Genomic DNA, 22,557 nt, shown 5'->3' on the forward strand with positions numbered 1-22,557 from the left:
TTCTACTTGTTCACTTTTCCAGGCTTGAACAGCCATACTTTACTGCAAACAGCCAGTTTTTCCAGGCCCTAAGCCAGTGCAGCTCTCTCCAACGCCTCTGCATCATATCTCGGAGTGGAACCTTTCAGCCAGATGCAGTAATGGCATTCATGGCCAGCTGCCACAAGGTTGTGGTATGCCATATGTTTACGAATGACACTCTCACAGCTTGCAAAAGCCTTCAGCAGTCTCTCTTACGGAGGTGAGTGAAGAAGAGTATATTCTCTACAATTCTGATTGCTTAGGACTAATGTGCCAATTTCCAAGGCTCAGATAGAAGACCCAGGTCCAATAGGTATGGACCAGCAGATAACTCAGAGTGTGAATCAAGATAATGGCAATCTATATGAAAAGCATATTAAAAAGAAAACATTCTAAGACTATAAAAACTTCAAGCTTGCCACAAATGTAAATTAGTGTGTTGTGTCCAGATAATTTTTGGGGGGAGGGGTATATTCTTCCTTCCCAACCTCAATTTCAAATGATGCCATCATCTTTTTTTTTTTTTCCCCCCATTCAGAGCATATGCCAGCTGTCTGAGGCTTTCAGTTCTTTAGGGTGAATTGCATGGCAGACCTCATCTGGGTCCTGTCCCTGTCTTATGAAGAACCTCTTGATTTCCCACTTTAAATCTAATCTAATCTAGGATTTATGAGTTGCGCTATGCCTAAAAAGGTTCAAGGCGACCTACAGTTCAATTTGTGGAGATACAATTTAGGGCAGTGCAAGAATGCAGCCTATAGATTGTCAGTTGCCCTTTCTAGAGAGATGTTCTTTCTGTTCCTCTGTCTCCTTTCTTACTCATTAAAGATGAGCAGACCGTTTTCATATAAGGAGAAAGTTTGGTATATACAGGCATCAAGAGTTTTATCCTACTTCAGTGAAGCAATGTGTGAAATCTAACTGGGAGATGTGTGTTGCAACTGTGGAATTCACCGATGCACATTTACAATAGGGGACAATTCTATAATAGGGCATCTAGGTGAAAAGTTCAAAAGGGCACCTGTTATATAAAGGTAACAGTCACCTTTTGGGCCTTTATGAAATAGAAATCAGCCCCAAAAGTGCACAAGTTCTCACCCTCAAAGTTTCAGCTGCCCTAAAGAAGGTATAACTCTATGCTTGTAGTTATGTATTGTATAAATTGTGTGCACATTGGTACTAACTCTGCTTTTCCAAACCTACACTCCTGGGAAGTCTTTGGGGCAGATTCTATAAATGGTGTCCTGATTTTAGGCAGCAGTAGGTGTCTAATCACTATCTAACCAGCCAGTTGGGACGCACGTTTTTAGAAAAAACCTACCCAAGGCAGGCGGCCTACACTGTAGACATTTTCACAGGCCTAGGGAGATGCGTAGGGATACCTAAGGTCGCGCAAGGCTGGGTGTGGGTATGGTTTCGCAAGAATTGGCCATGGGCGAGATTGAGGCCATAGGCATCTCCCTGGAGTAACGACAGACGTGTGAAATAGATGTGGCCGCTAAACTGACTGTGGCAAGAATTTCCCTGCCACAATCAGCTGAGTGGCTGCGGCAGGAAAACCCCCCCTTCCTGCGAAGTCAGCCGGCAGGAGTCTCTCTCCTGCTGGAACCCTCGAGCCTCCGGCCATGAAGTAAGCCGGGCATGAGGAATACCCACTCCCTCCTGCCCTGGAATGCCCCCCCCAGAGTAAACTGGGCAGGAGGGATGCCCACTCCTTCCTACCGCCACCCCCCCAAACTCGAAGGGGTGGCGGCAGGAAGGGGAAGGCCCACCGTTTTGTAAGAGGCAGGCCTGCCAGCCAGAGTGGGTAAGCATTCTTCCAGCTGGACTTCGTGAATAAGGTAGGGAGGGGCGGGGGTCATCGGGGGCATGGGGGAGTTGGGAGGAAATGGGCTTCCCTCCCGTTGCAGGGGGTGGGGGTTAGGTGGGTAGTAGTAGTGTCGGGGGATTGTGCAGCGGGAGGGAGTGGTTTTGATGGGTAGTAGTAGTGTCGGGAGATTGTGCAACACCACGGGGGAGAGTGGGCATCTCTTCCGTGGTGGGGTGTTAGTAGTGTCAGGGGATTGTGCGGCGCCATGGGAGAGAGTGAGCCTCTCTCCTGCTGCCAGGGGTGGGTGTCCGGAAGTTGTGTGAGAATGGGCATCTCTCCTGCCAATCTTCAATTTGGTTTGGTGGGGTTTTTTTTTTTTTTTTTTTAATATGCAGATGTATTCTGCACATGTGCTGATCGCTACCACCAACGACTCATCTCAAGTAAGTTTAGCGAGCCTACGTGAACATCTGTGAACCTCATTTGCATGCAGGGACTTTTGAGAATGACTCACCTTTTTGAAATCGTTACAGTAGCGACCTCGATAGCAGCCCATTGGATTTTATCGTGAAGTTTTGAGAATCTTCCTCTGAGATCCCCCCCCCCCCTAATTTAGACAAATGCTGTGCCTACAGAATAGTAATGCAGATTCTCTAATGATAAACTCTTCAACAGAAAAAAAGAGGACCCTTTATAACCAGTTCATCCTTAAAGCAACATAATACATCCTGTTTTTGAATGGAAATAGTCTCTGCACTTGTCTCTAGTGTTTTTAAGATGGCAGGATGCCTGATTCTGGGCTATCTTGTAGACAGAATAATTTTACTCTAGGGAGGTTATACCTTGAGGGTCACAGTTATTCTCTGCTTGGAAAATGTGATTGACAATTTTGTCTTCCTCAGAGAGCTACCGAAAGGTAAAGACAGTGTAACCTGTTGAACACCTTTCAACTAAGCTATGTGTGTATGTAGCTCACACAGTGTTGTGGAGCAGCTGAATTCAAACCATTTTCCTTTATGGAATGCAATTATGAAGTAGCAGCCATGCTTTCTAAATATAAAAACATTTGCTGCTTGTTCTGAGGTTTGATTTCTCTAAAGCTGTTTTCCAGTGCAATAGGTAAGACAGTCTACAATAGGGTTAATTCCCCATACTTGCATGCACTGCAGAAGGAATCCACTCTGGATTTTTTCACTTTGCCTATGTACCGTAGTACTTCACTGATTGGTTTAGCACCCTCTACAATCTTTGCTTCTGCATGCATGTCTGCAGCTGTGTGTGTTCTGCTCTCCCCATTTTATTGTTTTAAATTCGATATAGTTTTGTCCCCTTTGCAGATATTTTCCTGTTTGAAGCAAATTTGGAGTTCTGCCTGCTTGAGAATTCACAGACTTTGGTCTGTAGCTGACAGGCTGATCCCTTTTGGGTACCTGTTAACTCAGACATGGGCAACTCTGGTCCTCGAGGGCCAGAATCCAATTGGGTTTTCAGGATTTCCCCAATAAATATGCATGAGATCTGTTTGCATGCACTGCTTTCAATGCATATTCATTGGGGAAATCCTGAAAACCCGATTGGATTCCGGCCCTCGAGGACCGGAGTTGCCCATATCTGTGTTAGCCAGTCTGCATAGTTTTCCTTTGAGCTAAGGGCTGTCTTAAAGGAAGTCTCACCTTCTGTTAAGCAGGGGTCAAGCGCTGAATGTTAGGCACGCTTAGGGGGTTCAGTGGTGTTCTGCAGCGTGCCGGCTGTATTTTCACGCGTCCACCCGTCCTGGTGCGTATTCGGTGGTCTGCTGGAGTGGAAGCATAGTCAGACAGTGGAGTCTGACCGGCAGCCTGAAGATCAGCTTTGTGAGAGCATTCCCAGCATTGTGGCAGTGAATTCTTATACAGCTACTGAGTAAGAGCTGTGAGCAGGTGGATTTTAGTGTATCAGGTCACAGTGAGTAAAATGAGCTGACAGCTTGTGAGAGACATCGGGGAAAGTTTAAAACATAAGAACATAAGAAGTACCATCTCCGGAACAGACTCTAGGTCCATCAAATCCGGCATGCGGAGGCCCCGCCAGGCGTACCCTGGCATAGTATTAGTCCCCATATCACTCTAAGCTTCTTATAAGAGATGCTTACCTTTACCTATGTCATCTTAAGCCACTCATAAGGAGATGTACATATAACTTACCCTTAAACCCTAGAACTGTGGATTCCGCAATTACCTCTTCTGGGAGGGCATTCCAGGTTTCTACCACTCATTGCGTGAAGCAGAACTTCCTGATATTTGTCCAGAACCTGTCCCCCCTTAGCTTTAGTCCATGTCCTCTTGTCTGTGTCACATTGGACATTGTAAATAGTTTTTTATCCTGCTCTATTTGGTCGATTCCTTTCAATATTTTGAAAGTCTCGATCATATTCCCTCGCAGTCTCCTCTTCTCAAGGGAGAACAATCCCAGTCTCTTAAGTCGTTCCTCATATTCCAAGTTCTCCATGCCCTTTATTAGCTTCGTTGCTCGTCTCTGCACCCCCTCGAGTACTTTTAAATCCTTCTTTAGGTATGGGGACCAATGTTGGACACAGTATTCCAGGTATGGTCTGACCATCGCTCTATAAAGCGGTAGTATTACTTTCTCCGATCTATTCATGATTCCCTTCTTTATCATGCCTAGCATTCTAATCGCGTTCTTCGCTGCCGCCTCACATTGCACCAACAGCTTCAGGGTCCTATCGATTAATACGCCCAGGTGCCTTTCCTGTTTGGTTTTCCCCAGAATTGCACCTGACATACTGTACTTGTGTTCCTTATTTTTTCTGCCTAAGTGCATGACTTTGCATTTTTCCACATTAAACTTCATCTGCCATTTATCTGCCCAATTTTCCAATTGGCTCAAGTCGCTCTGGAGTTCCTCGCTGTCCTGCAATTTGATTGCCCGGCATAGCTTTGTGTCATCTGCGAACTTGATGATTTCACTAGATGTTCCATCCTCCAGGTCATTTATGAAGATATTAAATAAGATGGGCCCAAGTACCGAGCCCTGGGGCACACCGCTAGTCACAGTCTCCCAGTCTGAGAATTTCCCATTTATGCCCACTCTCTGCCTTCTGTTCTCCAGCCATTTGCCTATCCATCTTAGTATGTCTCCTTCTATTCCATGGCCTTGCAGTTTCCTGAGGGGTCTTACATGTGGAAACTTGTCGAATGCTTTCTGAAAATCCAAGTATACAATATCCACCGGTTCTCCGCTATCGATTTGCCTGTTCACTGTCTCAAAAAATTGAAGTAGGTTTGTCAAACATGACTTCCCCTTCCTGAATCCATTTTGGCTGGCTCTCATCAGGCCGTGTTTGTCTAAGTGCCGGGTTATGCTATCCTTGATCAGCGCCTCAACCATCTTCCCACGGACTGACATGAGACTCACAGATCTATAGTTGCCCGGTACTCCTCTTGATCCTTTTTTAAATATCTGTATGTTCCCCGTGTTCTTCCTCCTGAAAAATCCTAAAATCGCCATTTTTAGACTTTGGGAAATGTGAGAAATATTGCGTTTTTGGCGCAAATTTGGTGCTGGTGGCCAACTTGGATTTTTAACGATCTTTTAGCGCTGGGGGAGTCTCCTCGTCGATCTCATGGCCATTTCATGATTCCGGACAGGCTCGACATGCTGATGCAGTCTGGCAGCAGGAGCTTTCTCCTATCTGTTTTTACTCCTGGGCTGTTGGTTGACCGTGTCCTCAAAGGATCCTGGCCACGTTATGCTGGTGGCTTCAGCTTGTTCACGTGGGCATGTGGATCGCAGCCTTTGGGCTGAGGGCTTCTTCGGACCCTTTCAAGCAGGGCCCAGTTGCCATGCCTGTTCCTTGGCTCTTATGGCAAGGCTCTTGAGCATGCGACCTTTAGGCATAAGAGATGTTCTGCTCTTGGTGTTGAGGCTCTTCCACAGTCTAAGACATCATCCAGGGGGTCGGCATATGCTATGGTGTGGAAGGCCTTCCAATATTGGTGCGTCGAAGTCCAGGTGGATCCGTATTCAGCTCAGATTTTGCTGATTCTTGCCTTTCTTCCCGCTGGAAAGATACTGGCCTTACGGTGGCTTCTCTGCGGATTCGGTAGCCGGGCTCTCTTACTTAGAGCTCAGGTCAGTTGGTCCTCTGTGGCGGTTCATCCTGATGTCACTCCATTATTACAGGAGGACCATTGTGTCAGACAGCTTGTTGTCCATCCTATCCCTGCCTTGGACCTTAGCCTGGTGCTATCTATTTTTATCTAGGCTCCCTTTAGCCTTCTTTTAGATGCTTCTCTGTTGGTTTTGACGCTGTAGGCTGTTGTTTTGGCTTTTCATGTTCATTGGGTAGTGTGTTTGCCTGCCTAACAGGTTACTTGACTCAGTCAGGACTGCTTGTTGAACAAACTGGTCGTACGCAGGGTACTCCTGCGTTATTTAGAGTTCACTAATGAGTTTCACCTCTCGGACTATCTGCTTGTGCTGACTCATTCGATTAAGCAGGGTGCTCCTGCTTCTAAGGCCATGATTTCCAGATAGATCCCTAGGGCCATTTCGTCAACCTACATGCTTTCTGGGAAACAGTCCCCTGTTTCCGTCAAGGTTCTTTCTACCAGGAGTGCGGCTTCTTCGTGGTCCGAAGCTAAATCTGTCCCTCCTGAGGAGATTTGCAGGATTGCAACGTGTTCTTCTCTTCTCATGTTGGTCACGTTTTACAGTGGATGTTGCTGCAAGGCAGGACTCGGCCTTTGGGTCCTCGGTCTTAAGGGCCGGCGCAGCATGCCCACCTTAGCTATTTGGGGGGACTGCTTTTGTATGTCCCTATTGTTTAGAATGTCTCACCTATTGCACTGGAAAAAGAGAATATGTACTTCCCTCTTTCCCCTCCCTTGCCCTTTCTCCCCATTGTTCCCCACATCCCTTAAGTTGTCAACTCAACTTGTACTCCACTAATCTTTTGTAAACCGCATAGAACTTAACGGTATTGCGGTATATAAACTGTTATTATTATTATTATTACCCTGATAAGCTCTCTTCCAGTAGATAGGTGAGACATTCTGCCCTTTCTGCACCTGTAAATGTTTGTCTCTCCATGCTGCTTCTTGTAGGCCACTTGGTCCTTGAGGGCAGGAAAGAATTTGTATATATGTTCCTTTTGTTGGGGAGTTGTGCTGCGCTCCTTTGGAGCCTGTGTTGATGGTTAATGGTACTGTTTCATTCCTTTCAGCAGAACACTTTGTTTAGCCTATTATTACAGGTGCTTCTACTTCATATATTTGGGTGCCTCTCGGTGCTTGGGTACTGATCAATGAAGTATTACAGAGGCAGAGTGAAAGATCCAGAGTGGATTCCTTCTACAGAGCATGTGAGTATGGGGAAATAACCCTATTGTCTAGAATGTCTCACCTATCTACTGGAAAAGAGCTTACCAGAGTAAGTACTTAGGGCTACATTCACTAAGCCCACCGATCATGTCCCGACCACTTAGCAACCCCTTTGTGACCCCGACCCGATTCACTAACCTTCCTCCTGAACGTATCCGCACCCTATTCGCCTATACAAATGAGGTGCAATAGCATGCAAAGTAGGAAGGACGCGATTCACTAACAAAATTCAGGCACATCGACTGGCTGGCCTATCAAATAAGAAGTGACTGCTGGGGATCAGTCGGCTCACATCCTTTCCACTGCCCTGCACATTAATGGGGAAGGGCGGCAGAGAGCAATCGGGGCAGCAGGAGAGTCAGGGTGGCACGGGCTCATAGGAGAAGAAGCTTGTTTGGAAGAAGAAATATGTATAAAGCTCTGTTGTCTAGGGTTGTATATGAAAAAGTCACATAATTGTTTTCAGGAATAGCTTAGAGCTTGCCAGGGAACTTTTGCTTCTCATCACCCATGCTAGTTTAATTTCCGAACAGTCTCTGCTCCACAAAAGTACAGTAGATGTATGTATTGCTTGATTCTGTTTCAAGAGGAGCTCTCCCACTGGTGCCAGAGCAAAGAAAAGAGCAGGGAGCCTCTTGTGCCAGCCTTCTGTCACTCACAGACAGCCGCAGAGCCTGATACGAGCCAGTGACCCAGGGGAAAAAAATGGGGGAGGAAGGCGGAGGTGCCGGGATCCTGTAAATGATGGGCGCACTGGAGAAACTATCAGTAATTTGAGGGCGGATGATCCAGGAATGATGGTTTCTTGCCAGCATGACAAATGTGCTGTCTGCCAGGAGCTAGAGTTGCAATTTGCTGCTTGCGGACTGTTGCTTACCCACAATTCAGCCTGTCAGAGCCACAAATCACTTGCCTAATAGCTAGTGCATGCCCCGACTCGCTGCCCCGACTCTCCCGCCCTTCCCCACAGTGCAAGCCTATGGTTTTAACCTGCGGGTTTAAAGCGGGTTAAAACCACGGGCTCGCGAAGTTTAAAATTAAAGTTAAAAAAAAGTTTGCAGCTCTGTAAGAATGCGCAGACCATCTTCAGTCAAAGATGGTCTGCGCATGCTTCAGGATCACTCACAAGCGATCCATGTGGTCAGTGGGGGATGTTCCTCCGATCACCCCCATTTGCATGCTAACCCGTCGTGGATCAGTCGGCCTACTGCGGATTGGGCAGGTTAGTGAATCTAGCCCATAATCTCTTTTAATTATCTATCCCCCTGTTTGTCCGTCACATAAACACCAATACCCACCCACACCACATGCAACTCCTGATTGCTTTTTTTTATTTCATTCCATTTTCTTCTCCAACAGGAAGATCTATTCCTGGTTACTTGGAAGAACCACAGTATCAGGTCTCTACTGAAGCTGTGATCCTCTCTCCTACATATTTTTCATAGTGTCTCTGATGGGAAATGGGATTGGATACTATATACAGACAGTGCCCGGGTTAAGAACGTCAGACTTACATCAGATTCGTACTTACGAACCGGGGTCCTGCCTCCCCCTCCTCTGCCAATGCACCCCTCTTCCTCCCTTCCTGTCCCAACGCGACTCTCATCCTGCCTTCCGTGTCTCTACGTGTCCCTTGTCGTCCTTCCCTCTGTTCTCTTCCAAATTCATGCCTCCCCACTCTTGCGGGTGTTTACCTCCACTGGCCAACTGCCTCCTCCCAGTTGTACTTCTCTTCGCAAAGCCACGAGCAGTGGTAAGGCTTCTGGGTCAGCCACAGGCTGCAGCTTTATGAAGAGGAGGGAGCTGGCCAGAGGAGGTAAACACCTGTGGGAGGGAGGGAGGGAAGGAGGCATGAATTTGGGATGCAGAATGGAGGGAAGGACGATGAGGGGCACATTGGGACACAGAAGGGAGGAGGAGGGTCATGTTGGGACAGGATGGGAGGAAGAGGGGGTGCATTGGAACAGGAGGGAAGAAGCAGGGTCACGGGGCACAGAAGGAAGCGAGGGAGCACAAACTTTGGACAAAGGATGGAAGGAAGGAAGAAAGGATGGAGGGAGCATGAACTTAGAACATAGGATGAAACAATGGAGGGAGTGAGGGAAAAAGATGCTGAGGTGGGGAAGAAATAGAAAGGGAGAATTGGGCATGAGTGAGAGGGAAGGAGATGGTGCACGTGAGGAAATGAAGAAAGTGAGGTGGGGAGGTGGGAAGGGTGATAGGTTAATGAATTTTTGTATATTGATATGGACTAACAATAGATATTTTATGTATGGACATGGTAATTGTTAAGGGGGTGGGGGATTCAAATCTGAAATGGTTATTACAAGAATATTAAGTGATATTTGAGTATAAAATGTTATATGTATTGTAAGTATTGAAATTAATAAAGAATTGGGAAAAAAAAGAAAGTGATGAATTGTTGGGCATAGGGTGGGAAAGGCGTGAGGTACATATGCATGGGAACGAGAGAGATGAGAGGGAAAAATATTGGATGTGGTGGTGGAAAGGGAACAGTGGAACTGATGAAGAACAAAAGTAAAACCTCCTACTTTATTTTGAAGACTGTATCTTTAATGTTTAATGTTTTATAGACAGTGTACTGTACAGGATCTGAGTTGCATACAAATTCAACTTGAGAAAAGTTTGAAAAACAGAACTCATTCTTAACCCAGGGGCTGAAGTCTCTCTTCCTGGATACTGGTGTCCTTCAGCATGCTTGGGATGTTTTTTCTGATGTTATCCACTAGGTGGGGCTGCAGTTCATTAAAACCAGATCCTGAACCATTATGAATTAGGAGAAAAATAGAAATAAAACACAACAAAAGAGCCAACTTAATACATTTTTTGACAAGCTTTCAAAGGTTGATTATGAGCAAAAGATGACGCTAGTTAGAGCTATACAAAGCAGCACAAGCTTTATGCTGTGTGCCTAAATTTTTTTTTTTTTTTTTTTAACAAACACACACACACTTTTTTTAGTACAGGATTTTGTTTTCTAAATACACATAAAAAAAAAATTATTATTGGTTAGGTAAATTGGACTTAATATGGATTTGAATTGTGCATAATTTCCAGCAGCTTTAATGTGAACGTTTCTCCTCTTCTTTACTGGAATGTTTTAGGTGTGATTTGAAATAAATCCTGTTCTGATCCATGGTGTCAGCAGTACCAAACTCTGCACAGATCTTGTGATATGGACAGATATTTATTTGGTAGGAAGCACTTTAAAGCCTTATGAGAATTTCAGCAGAGTGTTTTTTAGGGGGTTACAAAAGGCTTCCATTGTTGATGAAGTGGAGAGCGGCCGCACGATACTTAAAGTCCTAGATTTCAAACGTACGGACTTTAATGCAATGGGAAAGTACCTGAAGAAAGAGCTGTTAGGATGGGAGGACATAAGAGAAGTGGAAAGACAGTGGTCTAAGCTGAAAGGAGTGATAAAAATGGCTACGGACCTTTATGTGAAGAAAATCAATAAAAACAAAAGAAAAAGGAAGCCGATATGGTTCTCCAACCTAGTGGCTGAGAAAATAAAGGCGAAAGAGTTGGCGTTCATGAAATATAAAAAAACCCAAGAAGAGGAGAGCAGAAAAGACTACAGGGTGAAACTGAAAGAAGCCAAGAGAGAGATACGCTTGGCGAAGGCACAGGCGGAAGAACAAATGGCTAAAAATGTAAAAAAGGGAGATAAAAATTTTTTCAGATATATTAGTGAAAGGAGGAAGATAAAAAATGGAATTGCTAGGCTGAAAGATGCTGGGAACCAATATGTGGAGAGTGATGAGGAGAAAGCAAATGTGCTAAACAAATACTTCTGTTCTGTGTTCACAGAAGAAAATCCTGGAGAAGGACCGAGATTGTCCGGCAAAGTTACACGAGAAAATGGAGTAGATTCTGCGCCGTTCACGGAGGAGGGTGTTTATGAGCAACTTGAAAAACTGAAGGTGGACAAAGCGATGGGACCAGACGGGATCCATCCCAGGATACTAAGGGAACTCAGAGAGGTTCTGGCGAGTCCTATTAAAGACTTGTTCAACAAATCTCTGGAGACGGGAGTGATTCCTGGGGATTGGAGGAGAGCGGATGTGGTCCCTATTCATAAAAGTGGTCACAGGGATGAAGCAGGAAACTACAGGCCGGTGAGCCTCACTTCAGTTGTTGGAAAAATAATGGAAGTGTTGCTGAAAGAAAGGATAGTGTATTTCCTTGAATCTAATGGGTTACAGGATCCGAGGCAACATGGCTTTACAAAAGGTAAATCGTGCCAAACGAACCTGATTGAATTTTTTGATTGGGTGACCAGAGAGCTGGATCAAGGACATATGCTAGATGTAATTTATTTGGATTTCAGCAAAGCCTTTGATACAGTTCCTCATAGGAGGCTGTTGAACAAACTTGAAGGGCTGAAGTTAGGACCCAAAGTGGTGAACTGGGTCAGAAACTGGCTGTCGGACAGACGCCAGAGGGTGGTGGTTAATGGAAGTCGCTCGAAGGAAGGAAAGGTGACTAGTGGAGTCCCTCAGGGTTCGGTGCTGGGGCCAATCCTGTTCAATATGTATGTAAGTGACATTGCTGAAGGGTTAGAAGGAAAAGTGTGCCTTTTTGCAGATGATACCAAGATTTGTAACAGAGTAGACACCGAAGAGGGAGTGGAAAATATGAAAAAGGATCTGCAAAAGTTAGAGGAATGGTCTAATGCCTGGCAACTAAAATTCAATGCAAAGAAATGCAGAGTAATGCATTTGGGGATTAATAATAGGAAGGAACCGTATATGCTGGGAGGAGAGAAGCTGATATGCACGGACGGGGAGAGGGACCTTGGGGTGATAGTGTCCGAAGATCTAAAGGCGAAAAAACAGTGTGACAAGGCAGTGGCTGCTGCCAGAAGGATTCTGGGCTGTATAAAGAGAGGCGTAGTCAGTAGAAGAAAGAAGGTGTTGATGCCCCTGTACAGGTCATTGGTGAGGCCCCACTTGGAGTATTGTGTTCAGTTTTGGAGACCGTATCTGGCGAAAGACGTAAGAAGACTTGAGGCGGTCCAGAGGAGGGCGACGAAAATGATAGGAGGCTTGCACCAGAAGACATATGAGGAGAGACTGGAAGCCCTGAATATGTATACCCTAGAGGAAAGGAGAGACAGGGGAGATATGATTCAGACGTTCAAATACTTAAAGGGTATTAACGTAGAACAAAATCTTTTCCAGAGAAAGGAAAATGGTAAAACCAGAGGACATAATTTGAGGTTGAGGGGTGGTAGATTCAGGGGCAATGTTAGGAAATTCTACTTTACGGAGAGGGTGGTGGATGCCTGGAATGCGCTCCCGAGAGAGGTGGTGGAGAGTAAAACTGTGACTGAGTTCAAAGTAGCGTGGGATGAACACAGAAGATTTAGAATCAGAAAATAATATTAAAGATTGAACTAGGCCTGTTACTGGGCAGACTTGTACGGTCTGTGTCTGTGTATGGCCGTTTGGAGGAGGATGGGCAGGGGAGGGCTTCAATGGCTGGGAGGGTGTAGATGGGCTGGAGTAAGTCTTAACAGAGATTTCGGCAGTTGGAACCCAAGCACAGTACCGGGTAAAGCTTTGGATTCTCGCCCAGAAATAGCTAAGAAGAAAAAAAAAAAAAAAAAAAATTTTTAAATTGAATCAGGTTGGGCAGACTGGATGGACCATTCGGGTCTTTATCTGCCGTCATCTACTATGTTACTATGTTACTATGTTATGTTACTATGTTACTATGATGACTCGGGGAAATGGTCACTGCATTACAGTGTCTTTTGCTTTTGGCTGCTGGCAAGCTGAGAACCAGGAAAGCCAGATTTATATCCCACTGAAGCTGCTTGTATTATCCCAGGACAAGCAGGCATGATATTCTCACATGTGGGTGACGTCATCTACGGAGCCCCAGCGCGGACAGCTTTTCAAGCAAACTTGCTAGAAGTTTCAAGTTTGCACACTGCACCACGCATGTGTCTGCTTCCTCGCCCACTAGAGGGCGCGTTCCACCTCGTGGTCCTCAGTTCATTTTTTTCCGCGGAGCCAGTAAGCCCTGTGGATTGTGAGCTCCTAATCTTTTTTGTGTCGCTGCTTCCTGACACCGCGTCTGATTATTTCGGTCGCTGTGCTTTTCGATTTTCTGTGTCGTTTTTATTCTGTTCTTTTCTTTTCAAAAAAAAAAAAAAAAAAAAAATTTTTTCTTCTCGTTGGGCTCCGGGGGCTCCCGGCAGCCGTGGCCGCGGGACGTCGATCGTTCCCGGCCAGTTTCGTCGTTGATGTCCCGTCCTGTAACGGGTTTCAAAAAGTGCAGCCGGTGCGAGAGGCTGCTCTCTATTACAGACCCCCACCGGTGGTGCATCATTTGTCTGGGCCCGGAACACCCTACCACCTCGTGCGATCGCTGTTCCACCTTTCAGCCCAGGGCTCTCCGTCGCAGGAGGGCCAGAATGGCAGAGTTATTTACGGCGGACCCCGTGGTGAAGGCCTCGACGTCGGCCTCGGCTTCGGCCCCGGCCTCGACCTCGGCCTCGACGACCTCGGGGCCCTCGGCCTCTCCTCGCCCTTCGACTTCCAAGTCGACCTCGGGAACGAAGACTACCTCGGGTAAGTCCTCCTTTCCATCCCCTACAGGGTCTGCAAAGAAGCCGTCCTCTGCTTCGACCAAGGCGGGTGGGTCGTCCTCGGCCCCGCCTCGGGCCCCGCCCGTGCAAGCCCCGAGGGAACACTCGAGACCGAGGTCGCCCTCCAGGGAGCATGCCCCGGATGCGGACAGCACCTGAATGTAGCTCACCTCGAGCTACTATTGAAAAAGTGTGAGCTAAATTCAAAGTATTCCAACACTACTTCAGGTGGTAAATGAAGATGTGGTCTTGGTTCTTGCTTAGAGGTCATAGCAGTTGTTCAGATTGCAGATGTGTAAATACTTGAACAGATATTAATAAGCAAACAAATCCTTTTCTGAGAGCCTGGCATTTATTTATATAAGCTCTAGACCCATTTGCAGTTGTCAAAGATTGCAGTTGCCAACCTCAATCAACTGTTGTTTTTTTTATTAAATAAATATGAATTACTAGAGCAGGCAGAGATCTGCTAATAGAAGTGCTTATAAAATACTTCATTGTACTGTCCCTGACTCTCTCTTGCCTGGTGTACTGAAGGAAACCTTTTAGAGAGTGGCTTGTTTTGTATGCATGTCTCGAGTTGTTGGCATCATGGACAGTATTTTCAAAGTTTACCATGTACAAAGGTTGGGATTTTAATAGTACTCTTAATGTTTGAATCATTTATCTATGATGGATTTCAGTCTCCACAAGAAAATGTTACATAGTAACATAATAACATAGTAACATAGTAGATGACGGCAGATAAAGACCCGAATGGTCCATCCAGTATGCCCAACCTGATTCAATTTTAATTTTTTCTTCTTAGCTATTTCTGGGCGAGAATCCAAAGCTTTACCCGGTACTGTGCTTGGGTTCCAACTGCCAAAATCTCTGTTAAGACTTACTCCAGCCCATCTACACCCTCCCAGCCATTAAAGCCCTCCCCTGCCCATCCTCCACCAAACGGCCATATACAGACACAGACCGTGCAAGTCTGCCCAGTACTGGCCTTAGTTCAATATTTTATATTATTTTCCGATTCTAGATCCTTTGTGTTCATCCCACGCGTCTTTGAACTCAGTCACAGATTTACTCTCCACCATCTCTCTCGGGAGCGCATTCCAGGCATCCACTACCCTCTCCGTAAAGTAGAATTTCCTAACATTGCCCCTGAATCTACCACCCCTCAACCTCAAATTATGTCCTCTGGTTTTACCATTTTCCTTGTTGTCAGTTCTTGGGTCTCAGTGTCTTAACTATGGGGATGCAGGTAGAGGTTTCAGCCTGAATATGCCACATTTGGTTTTTTTGTGATTGATATCCATTAAAGGAAAAGTTGGAGATGGAAATTCTGAGGCTCTTCATCTAGGTAGCTAAAAATATACAATCGGAAGACCATTGCATAAGGTAAGAGCTAAAACAATAAAACAGGATCTGCTGCTACTTAAGAACATAAGAATAGCCTTACTGGGTCAGACCAATGGTCCATCTAGCCCAGTATCCCATCTTCACAGAGGCCAATCCAAGTCACAAGTACTTGGCAAAAAACCAAATAGTAGCAGCATTCCATGTCACTGATCCAGGGCAAGCAGTGGCTTCCCCCATGTCTGTCTCAACTGCAAACTATGGATTTTTCCTCCAGGAACTTGTCCAAACCTTTTTTTTTAAACCAGCTACATTAACTGCTCTTAACCACATCCTCTGGCAAAGCATTCCAAAGCTTAACTATTCTCTGAGTGAAAAAAATATTTCCTCCTATTGGTTTTAAAAGTACTGTATTACTTTGTAAGTTCATCAAGTGTCCCCTCGTCTTTGTAAATCTTGATGCAGTAAAAAATCAATCCACTTGTACCCATTCTATACTCAGGATTTTGTAGACTTCAATCATATCTTCCCTTAGCCGTCTCTTTTCCAAGCTGAAGAGCCCTAACCTCTTTAGTCTTTCCTCATACAAGAGGAGTTCCATCCCCTTTATCATCTTATCATTTTGATCATCCTTCTTTATACCTTTTTCAGTTTCCTTTCTCTGAGCTGAGGTGATCAAAATTACAGCAAATACTCAAGATGTTGTCTCACAATGGAGCAATACAGAGCTATTATTATTTTCTTTGTTTTATTTTCTATTCTTTTCTTAATAATTCCTAACATTCTGTTTGTCCTTTTTGGCCACCATAACACACTGAGCAGCTTTCAATATATTGTCTGTGATGACAGCAGACAAAGGCAAACTGCAGACAAAGGTACAAGATGCGCAGGCTAAGTTTATTGAGACAATAATATGTTGCGGTTAGTGTCACCAACTTAGTACAAACCAGGGGACCCGACACGGTCCATGTTTCGGTTAACACGTTTTCATCAGGGGTCCCTTATCTGAAAGGTATAAAATCAAACCACAATAAACATAAACAAAAACCTGTGTAGAAAAATTAGTTGCCGCAACAATATCTCCGTGGAAAGTTTGAAGAAGCAAAAGAACATAAGACTTGCCGCTGCTGGTTCAGACCAGTGGTCTATCGTGCCCAGCAATCCGCTCCCGCGGTGGCCCTTAGGTCAAAGACCAGAGTCTAGCCTTACCTGCGTATATTCTGGTTCAGTAGGAACTTGTCTAACTTTGTCTTGAGTCCCTGGAGGGTGTTTTCCCCTATAATAGCCTCCGGAAGAGCGTTCCAGTTTTCCACCACTCTCTGGGCGAAGAAGAACTTCCTTACGTTTGTACGGAATCTATCCCCTTTTAACTTTAGAGAGTGCCCTCTCGTTCTCCCTACCTTAGAGAGGGTGAACAACCTGGCTTTATCTACTAAGTCTATTCCCTTCATTATCTTGAACGTTTCAATCATGTCCCCTCTCAATCTCCTCTTTTCAAGGGAAAAGTGGCCCAGTTTCTCTAATCTCCAACTCCTCCAGCCCCTTAACCATTTTAGTCGTTCTTTTCTGGACCCTATCGAGTAGTACCGTGTCTTTCTTTAAGTACGTCGACCAGTGCTGGATGCAGTATTCCAGGTGGGGTCGCACCATGGCCCGGTACAGCGGCATGATAACCTTCTCCGATCTGTTCGTGATCCCCTTCTTAATCATTCCAAGCATTCTGTTTGCCCTTTTCACCGCCGCTGCACATTGCGCGGACGGCTTCATCGACTTGTCGACCAGTACTCCCAAGTCTCTTTCCTGGGGGGGTCTCTCCGAGTGACGCCTAATGTGGAACATAGTATCATGTAGCTATAATTTGGGTTGTTTTTCTCAGTGTTCCTCACTTTGTGTTTGTCCATATTTAATTGAATCTGCCATTTGGATGCCCAGTCTTCAGACTCCCAAGGTCTTTCTGCAGTTTCAACTTTGTGTAGTTTAATGTTATCTGCAAATTTGATGATCATTCCTACAGAAACTTTTCTGGAGTTTGTGGTCCGTTCCCCTTATAGCATTGCTCACTTATTGGGTCACAGGGGCTTGAGCGCAGGTTGTCAGGGATACGTAAGGGGTTCAGCAGGGTGCAGGCTGTGTTCTCCCCCCCCCTTTGCATCCGTGGGGGTTCGAGGCTCAGCCAGACTCCGTTCTAACTGGCAGCCCAATGATTCAGTGTTGGAGCGGTCCATTTGAGGCAGTGATTTTTTCTCCCAGATCAAACTACTTTCGGAGCTGAGGCAGGCTGCAGCACATATCCAGCACAGGTCGCAGTAAGTAAGGCTGTTACAGCCTATAAGGAAAAATCCAGGGGGAAAGGATGTCTTTAAAACCACTTTTTTTTTTTCAGATTTCTGCTCCTTCCCTTAGGTTTTCCTACCACTAAAATCCCTTTTTTGTTGGTTTTATAAAATTTTAGTTAAGGTGTTTTGGAGCCGATATTTGGCGCCAAAATGTTTCTGCTGCAACCATGTTTCTAATCTGTATAAGTTGATAAGCGGAATATAAACTTTTTAAAATAAATCTTGGATATTGCGATTTTTAATTTTTTAAGTTCTCCAGAACCTTCAAATTGCTTCGTTTTGCCTCAGAACTGACAGGGATGGAGCCCTCAGGCTCCTTTACCTTTAATTCATTCAAGGTTTGTGTTGGATGGGCACCCAAAGAGTGCTTGCGCCATATGCCGTGAAAGGGGAGGGGCGGGAGCAGTTGGCTTAGCCTTCCCTTTGCTCTCTAGGGCTGAGGAATGATCAGGGGGGTCCATCGATTGGGAGTAAATCCCTTCTAGAGCTCTGGAATGGTGGTCATCCTATGTGCAGGAGTGCTGAAGCTGCAGAGCCCAAGAGACAAGCTGGAGTCATCTAAGGGAGACATTGCACTTCCAAATATGTTATTTTCTCCAGAATTTGTCAATCTGATATGGAGAGCTTATCTGGATGGATGTCAGGCAGCACACCAGGAGGTGCATGAGGGGGCTGGAGGCCCATTCTAGATCTTACACATATCTATGCAGTGCTGAAAGTTTCACGCTTTCGCATGGAGACAGTACAATCAATTATAGCGGTGGTGGCGCTGGGAGAATTTCTGGCCTTTCTGGATTTGACGGAGGCCTACTTGCACATTCCCATCTTTATGGAACACAGGAAGTTCCTAAGATTTCATGTCCTGGAGCACCATTATCAGTTCTTGGCTTTTCCCTTTGGGTTGGCAACAGCACCTCGCACATTTACCAAGGTGATGGAGGTGGTAGCTGCCCATCTATGCAAGACGGGCTTACAGGTTCATCCATACTTGAATGACTGGCTGATCAGAGCTCTATCATTCCTGGAAGGAGAACAAGTGGTGGCTCACATGGTCTGGGTCCTGCAGAGCCTGGGTTGAATAGTGAATTCTCTAAAGAGCCAATTGGTTCTGTTCTAATTCCTGGAATACCTGGGAGTCTTCTTCAATACGTCAGAAGGTCATGCCTATCTTCCAGAGGCATGCAGACAGAAACTTTGCACCCAGATAATGAGCTTGTTGGCCAAACCATCTCTATTCGTGTGGCAATATCTCTAAGTGTTAGGCTCCATGGCAGCCACAATAGATATGGTCCCTTGGACAAAGGCTCACATGCATCCTTTCCAGAGTGCATTACTATCGCAGTGGCCACCTCATTCGGATTCCCTGCAGATGTCTCTGCTGTGGATTCCAGAAGCCCAAGCCAGTATGGGCTGGTGGCTCCACCTACAAGCATTATTACATTACATTACATTACATAAGTGATTTCTATTCCGCTTGTGCCTTGCGGTTCTAAGCGGATTACAAGTTAGAAGACTGGACATTTCCAGTAGCATTGCAGTACATATAAACAAGAATGCGTTAAGTTACAATTGTTGTTCTGGACTTTTCCAGGATAAATTGGTAGTAGATAGTAGATAGTGATAGGTTGTTTAGACGAATAGAGATAATATTGTCCGGATTCTGTTGTTTAGACGAGTAGAGATAATACTGTTCGGATTCGGGTGTTGCTGGTGGTGGTGTTTGGGTAGTCATGAGAGCATTATCTTAAACTTTTGTGAGGTTATGATGATGGGAAGTGTTTTTTGAAGAGATGAGTTTTGATTTCTTTTCGGAATGCTTTAATGTCTATTGATTTGGTCAGTAGATTGGTGATGGTAGTATCGATCTTTGCTGCCTGTGTCGCTAAAAGGCTGTCATATAGTTTCTTTCGTCGTGTTCCTTTGAGAGGGGGGTGAGTGAATAGGCTCTGGGTTCTCCTTGATCTGTGTGAGAGGTTACGGTGTAGTCTGTTGTTTAGGTAGCTGGGTGCTGTTCCATGTATTACCTTGTATAGTAGACAGTAGAATTTGAACTGAGATCTTGCTTTTATTGGTAGCCAGTGTGAGTCTAAGTATGCTTTGGTGATGTGGTCGTATTTGCCTAGTGAGTAGATGATTCTGAGGGCTGTGTTCTGAACTGTCTGTAATTGTTTTATCATGTAATTTGGGCATGATAGGTATAGGCTGTTACAGTAATCTACAATACTCAGTACTAGGGATTGTACTAATATCTTGTATTGATCTTTGTTGAAGAATTTTCTTATTTTTCTTAGGTTACGTATTGTGAAGAATGCTCTTTGGATGATTTTGTGGATTTGAGACTGCATTGTGCAATTTCTGTCTAGTAGGATTCCCAGGATTTTGAGTGTGCTTTGCATTGGGTACTTGATTGTGTTTACTTCTAGTTCTGTGAGAGATGGTTTTTTTTTCCCTTTCCAGTAGTAGGAATTTAGTTTTTTCCGAGTTCAGTTTTAGTTTATGACTTGACATCCATTTTTCTACCGTTTCCATTATCATTTTCAGGTAGTTTGTGGATAAGGGGTCTTGAATATTAAAGGGGAGGAGGATAGTTATATCATCTGCGTAGCTGAATGATACTGTGTTTAGGGCGTCTAGGGTTATGCCTAGGGATGCTATGAAGAGGTTAAATAATATGGGTGATAATGGTGATCCTTGTGGTACTCCACATGGGTTTGACCATGGGTCGGATATGTGCTCTTTTGATTTGACTTTGTATGTTCGTGTTTTGAGGAAGCTTTGGAACCATTTGTGAACATTACCTGAAATTCCTATTGCGTCTAATATCTGGAGTAGTGTGTGATGGTCAACTAGGTCGAATGCCGCAGAGAGATCGAGTTGAATGAGAAGCAGCTTGTTTCCTTTGCTGAGGTGTTGTCGGGCAATGTCTAATAGTGATACCAATAGAGTTTCTGTGCTGTGGTTGGATCTGAATCCAGATTGTGATGGATGTAGTATGTGATGGTCTTCAAGGTAGTTGGAGAGGTGTTGTGCGACAAGGCCTTCTGTTATTTTAATGTATAGAGGGATTGAAGCGATTGGTCTATAGTTTGCAGGATTATCTATAGGACCTTTGGGATCTTTTAGGATAGGTGTAATTATGATTTCTCCTAATTCCGGTGGGAAATGACCTTCACTTAGTGTTGTTTGAAGCCATAGTGTGAGGCTAGCTTTAAATTTGGTGGAAGCTGTTGCTAGTAAGTATGAGGGACAGTTGTTCAAGTCACATGAGGATTTGCTGTATTTTTTGTAAAGCCTGTTCAAGTCTGACCATTGTATCTTTGGGAAGTTTGTCCATATCCTGTCTGCTGGGATTGCTTCATCTGTTTTGGGATTAATTCGTATTTCTTCTATGTTGATTCTTGAATTGTTGAATGTGGATCTGGTTGTGATGATTTTGCGTTTGAAGTGATCCGCTAATTGGGTGGCTGTGGGAGTTTGGTTTCCTTGGGTGGCGAGAAATGGTTTGGTATCGGTGAGATTTCTTAAGATGTCAAAAAGTATTCTTGTGTCTGGTTTTTCTGTGCTGATGAGTTTGGAGTAGTAGTTTTTTCGTTTTTCCTTCAGTTTGGTATTGTATTGTTTGATTAGGATTTTCCATTCATCTTTGATGTTGTTGTGTTTTTGTTTTTTCCATGACCTTTCTAATTGTCTGCATTTTCTTTTTAGTTGTAGAAGTTCGTCGTCGAACCATTTATTAGATGGTCTGTCTATTTTGTTTTTGTTTTTTATTGGAGCAAGTTCGTTTAGTGTGGATTCACTGAGGGTCCTCCAGCTGTTTATGAATTCTTTGGGGTTGTTGGGGTCGATTTCGGGGTCGACTGTGTTCCAGAATGTGTGAGGTTCGATTTTCGGTCTGAATTTGATGAGTGTTTTCTTTGGGGTGGGTTTGTTGTTATTTTGAGCCCAATTGATAGTGAATGAATATTTGAAATGGTCTGACCATAGAGTAGGGTGCCAGGACCCGTTTGAGATGTAGATGTTTTGTGTGTTTTGATTTGGAGATGAGTAAGCTGCTATATCAAGTTGATGACCTTTTTCGTGTGTGGGTTCTGGGTTGAGAATTTGATAGGATAAAGTGTTGAGGTATGAGAGTATATCTGTTGTTTGTTTGGATGATTGATCTTCTAAGTGGAGATTTAAGTCTCCGAGGATCAAGTTATGTGTGGAGGAGAGTGAGTTCTGGAAGAGGCATGCCTTCAGAAAAGCCTTGTGGGTAATTGTGAGAATGGATGCCATCCTATTCGACTGTGTGTGTGTGTGTGTGTGTTCACTGTAACGGACACCTGATCCAGGGGCATTGGTCGACCTCTCAAAGGAAGTGATTGATGAACAGATTGGAGCTTCAAGCCATTTGATTGGTGTTGTAGAGGCTGGAAAAGAGTCTGAAGGGACAAGCGGTTTGAATCTTGGACATTGCTACTGCTGTGGCATATGTCAATCACCAGGGAGGTACCAAGAGTGTGCAGCTTCATCTGGAGGCTTGCTTATTGTTCAGGTGGGCAGAGTTTCATTTTCAGGCTCTCTCAGCAGCACATGTAGCAAGAGAAGACAATGTCCAGGCTGAATTCCTCAGCAGACAAACCCTGGATCTGGGAGAATGGGACACTGTCTGCAGCAGGCTTGCAATCCATTGTTTATCGCTGGGGTTGCCCTATGTTTGACCTGATGGCAACGGCAAGAAACAAGAAGGCGGACTGATTCTTCAGTTGAAGATCTGAGCCTGGAAGTGCAGGCTTTGGATGCTCTGGTCCAGTCGTAACCAAAGAGCGAGCTCTTGTATGTGTTTTCTCTGTGGCCCATGATAAGCTGAATACTCCACAGGATTGCAAGCCATCAGGGAACAGTGATTCCCGTGGCTCCAGATTGACCACACAGACCATGGTATGCAGTCATAGTGCGTCTTCAGAGGGGCACAAGTCTCAGATTGCGAGTACAGCGAGACCTTTTTTCTCAGGGACTAGTGGTCATAGAAGATCTGGGACTTAGGGGTAATCATCAGTG

At 44.9% G+C, this 22,557-nt stretch overlaps 1 protein-coding gene across 7 annotated transcripts in view; it reads left to right on the forward strand.

Moving 5' to 3' along the window:
- The window catches only part of FBXL18 (F-box and leucine rich repeat protein 18), a 68,694-nt gene that overhangs the window by 28,791 nt on the left and 17,346 nt on the right, over nt 1-22,557 (forward strand). For all 7 annotated transcript variants that reach the window (XM_033914479.1, XM_033914481.1, XM_033914480.1 and 4 more), the window contains one exon: nt 23-241. In XM_033914479.1, the coding sequence (XP_033770370.1) occupies nt 23-241 (219 nt within the window). The remainder of the gene's footprint in view (nt 1-22; nt 242-22,557) is intronic.

This window comes from Geotrypetes seraphini, chromosome 11 (assembly GCF_902459505.1).
Source record: "Geotrypetes seraphini chromosome 11, aGeoSer1.1, whole genome shotgun sequence".
Taxonomy (NCBI): Eukaryota; Metazoa; Chordata; class Amphibia; order Gymnophiona; family Dermophiidae; genus Geotrypetes; species Geotrypetes seraphini.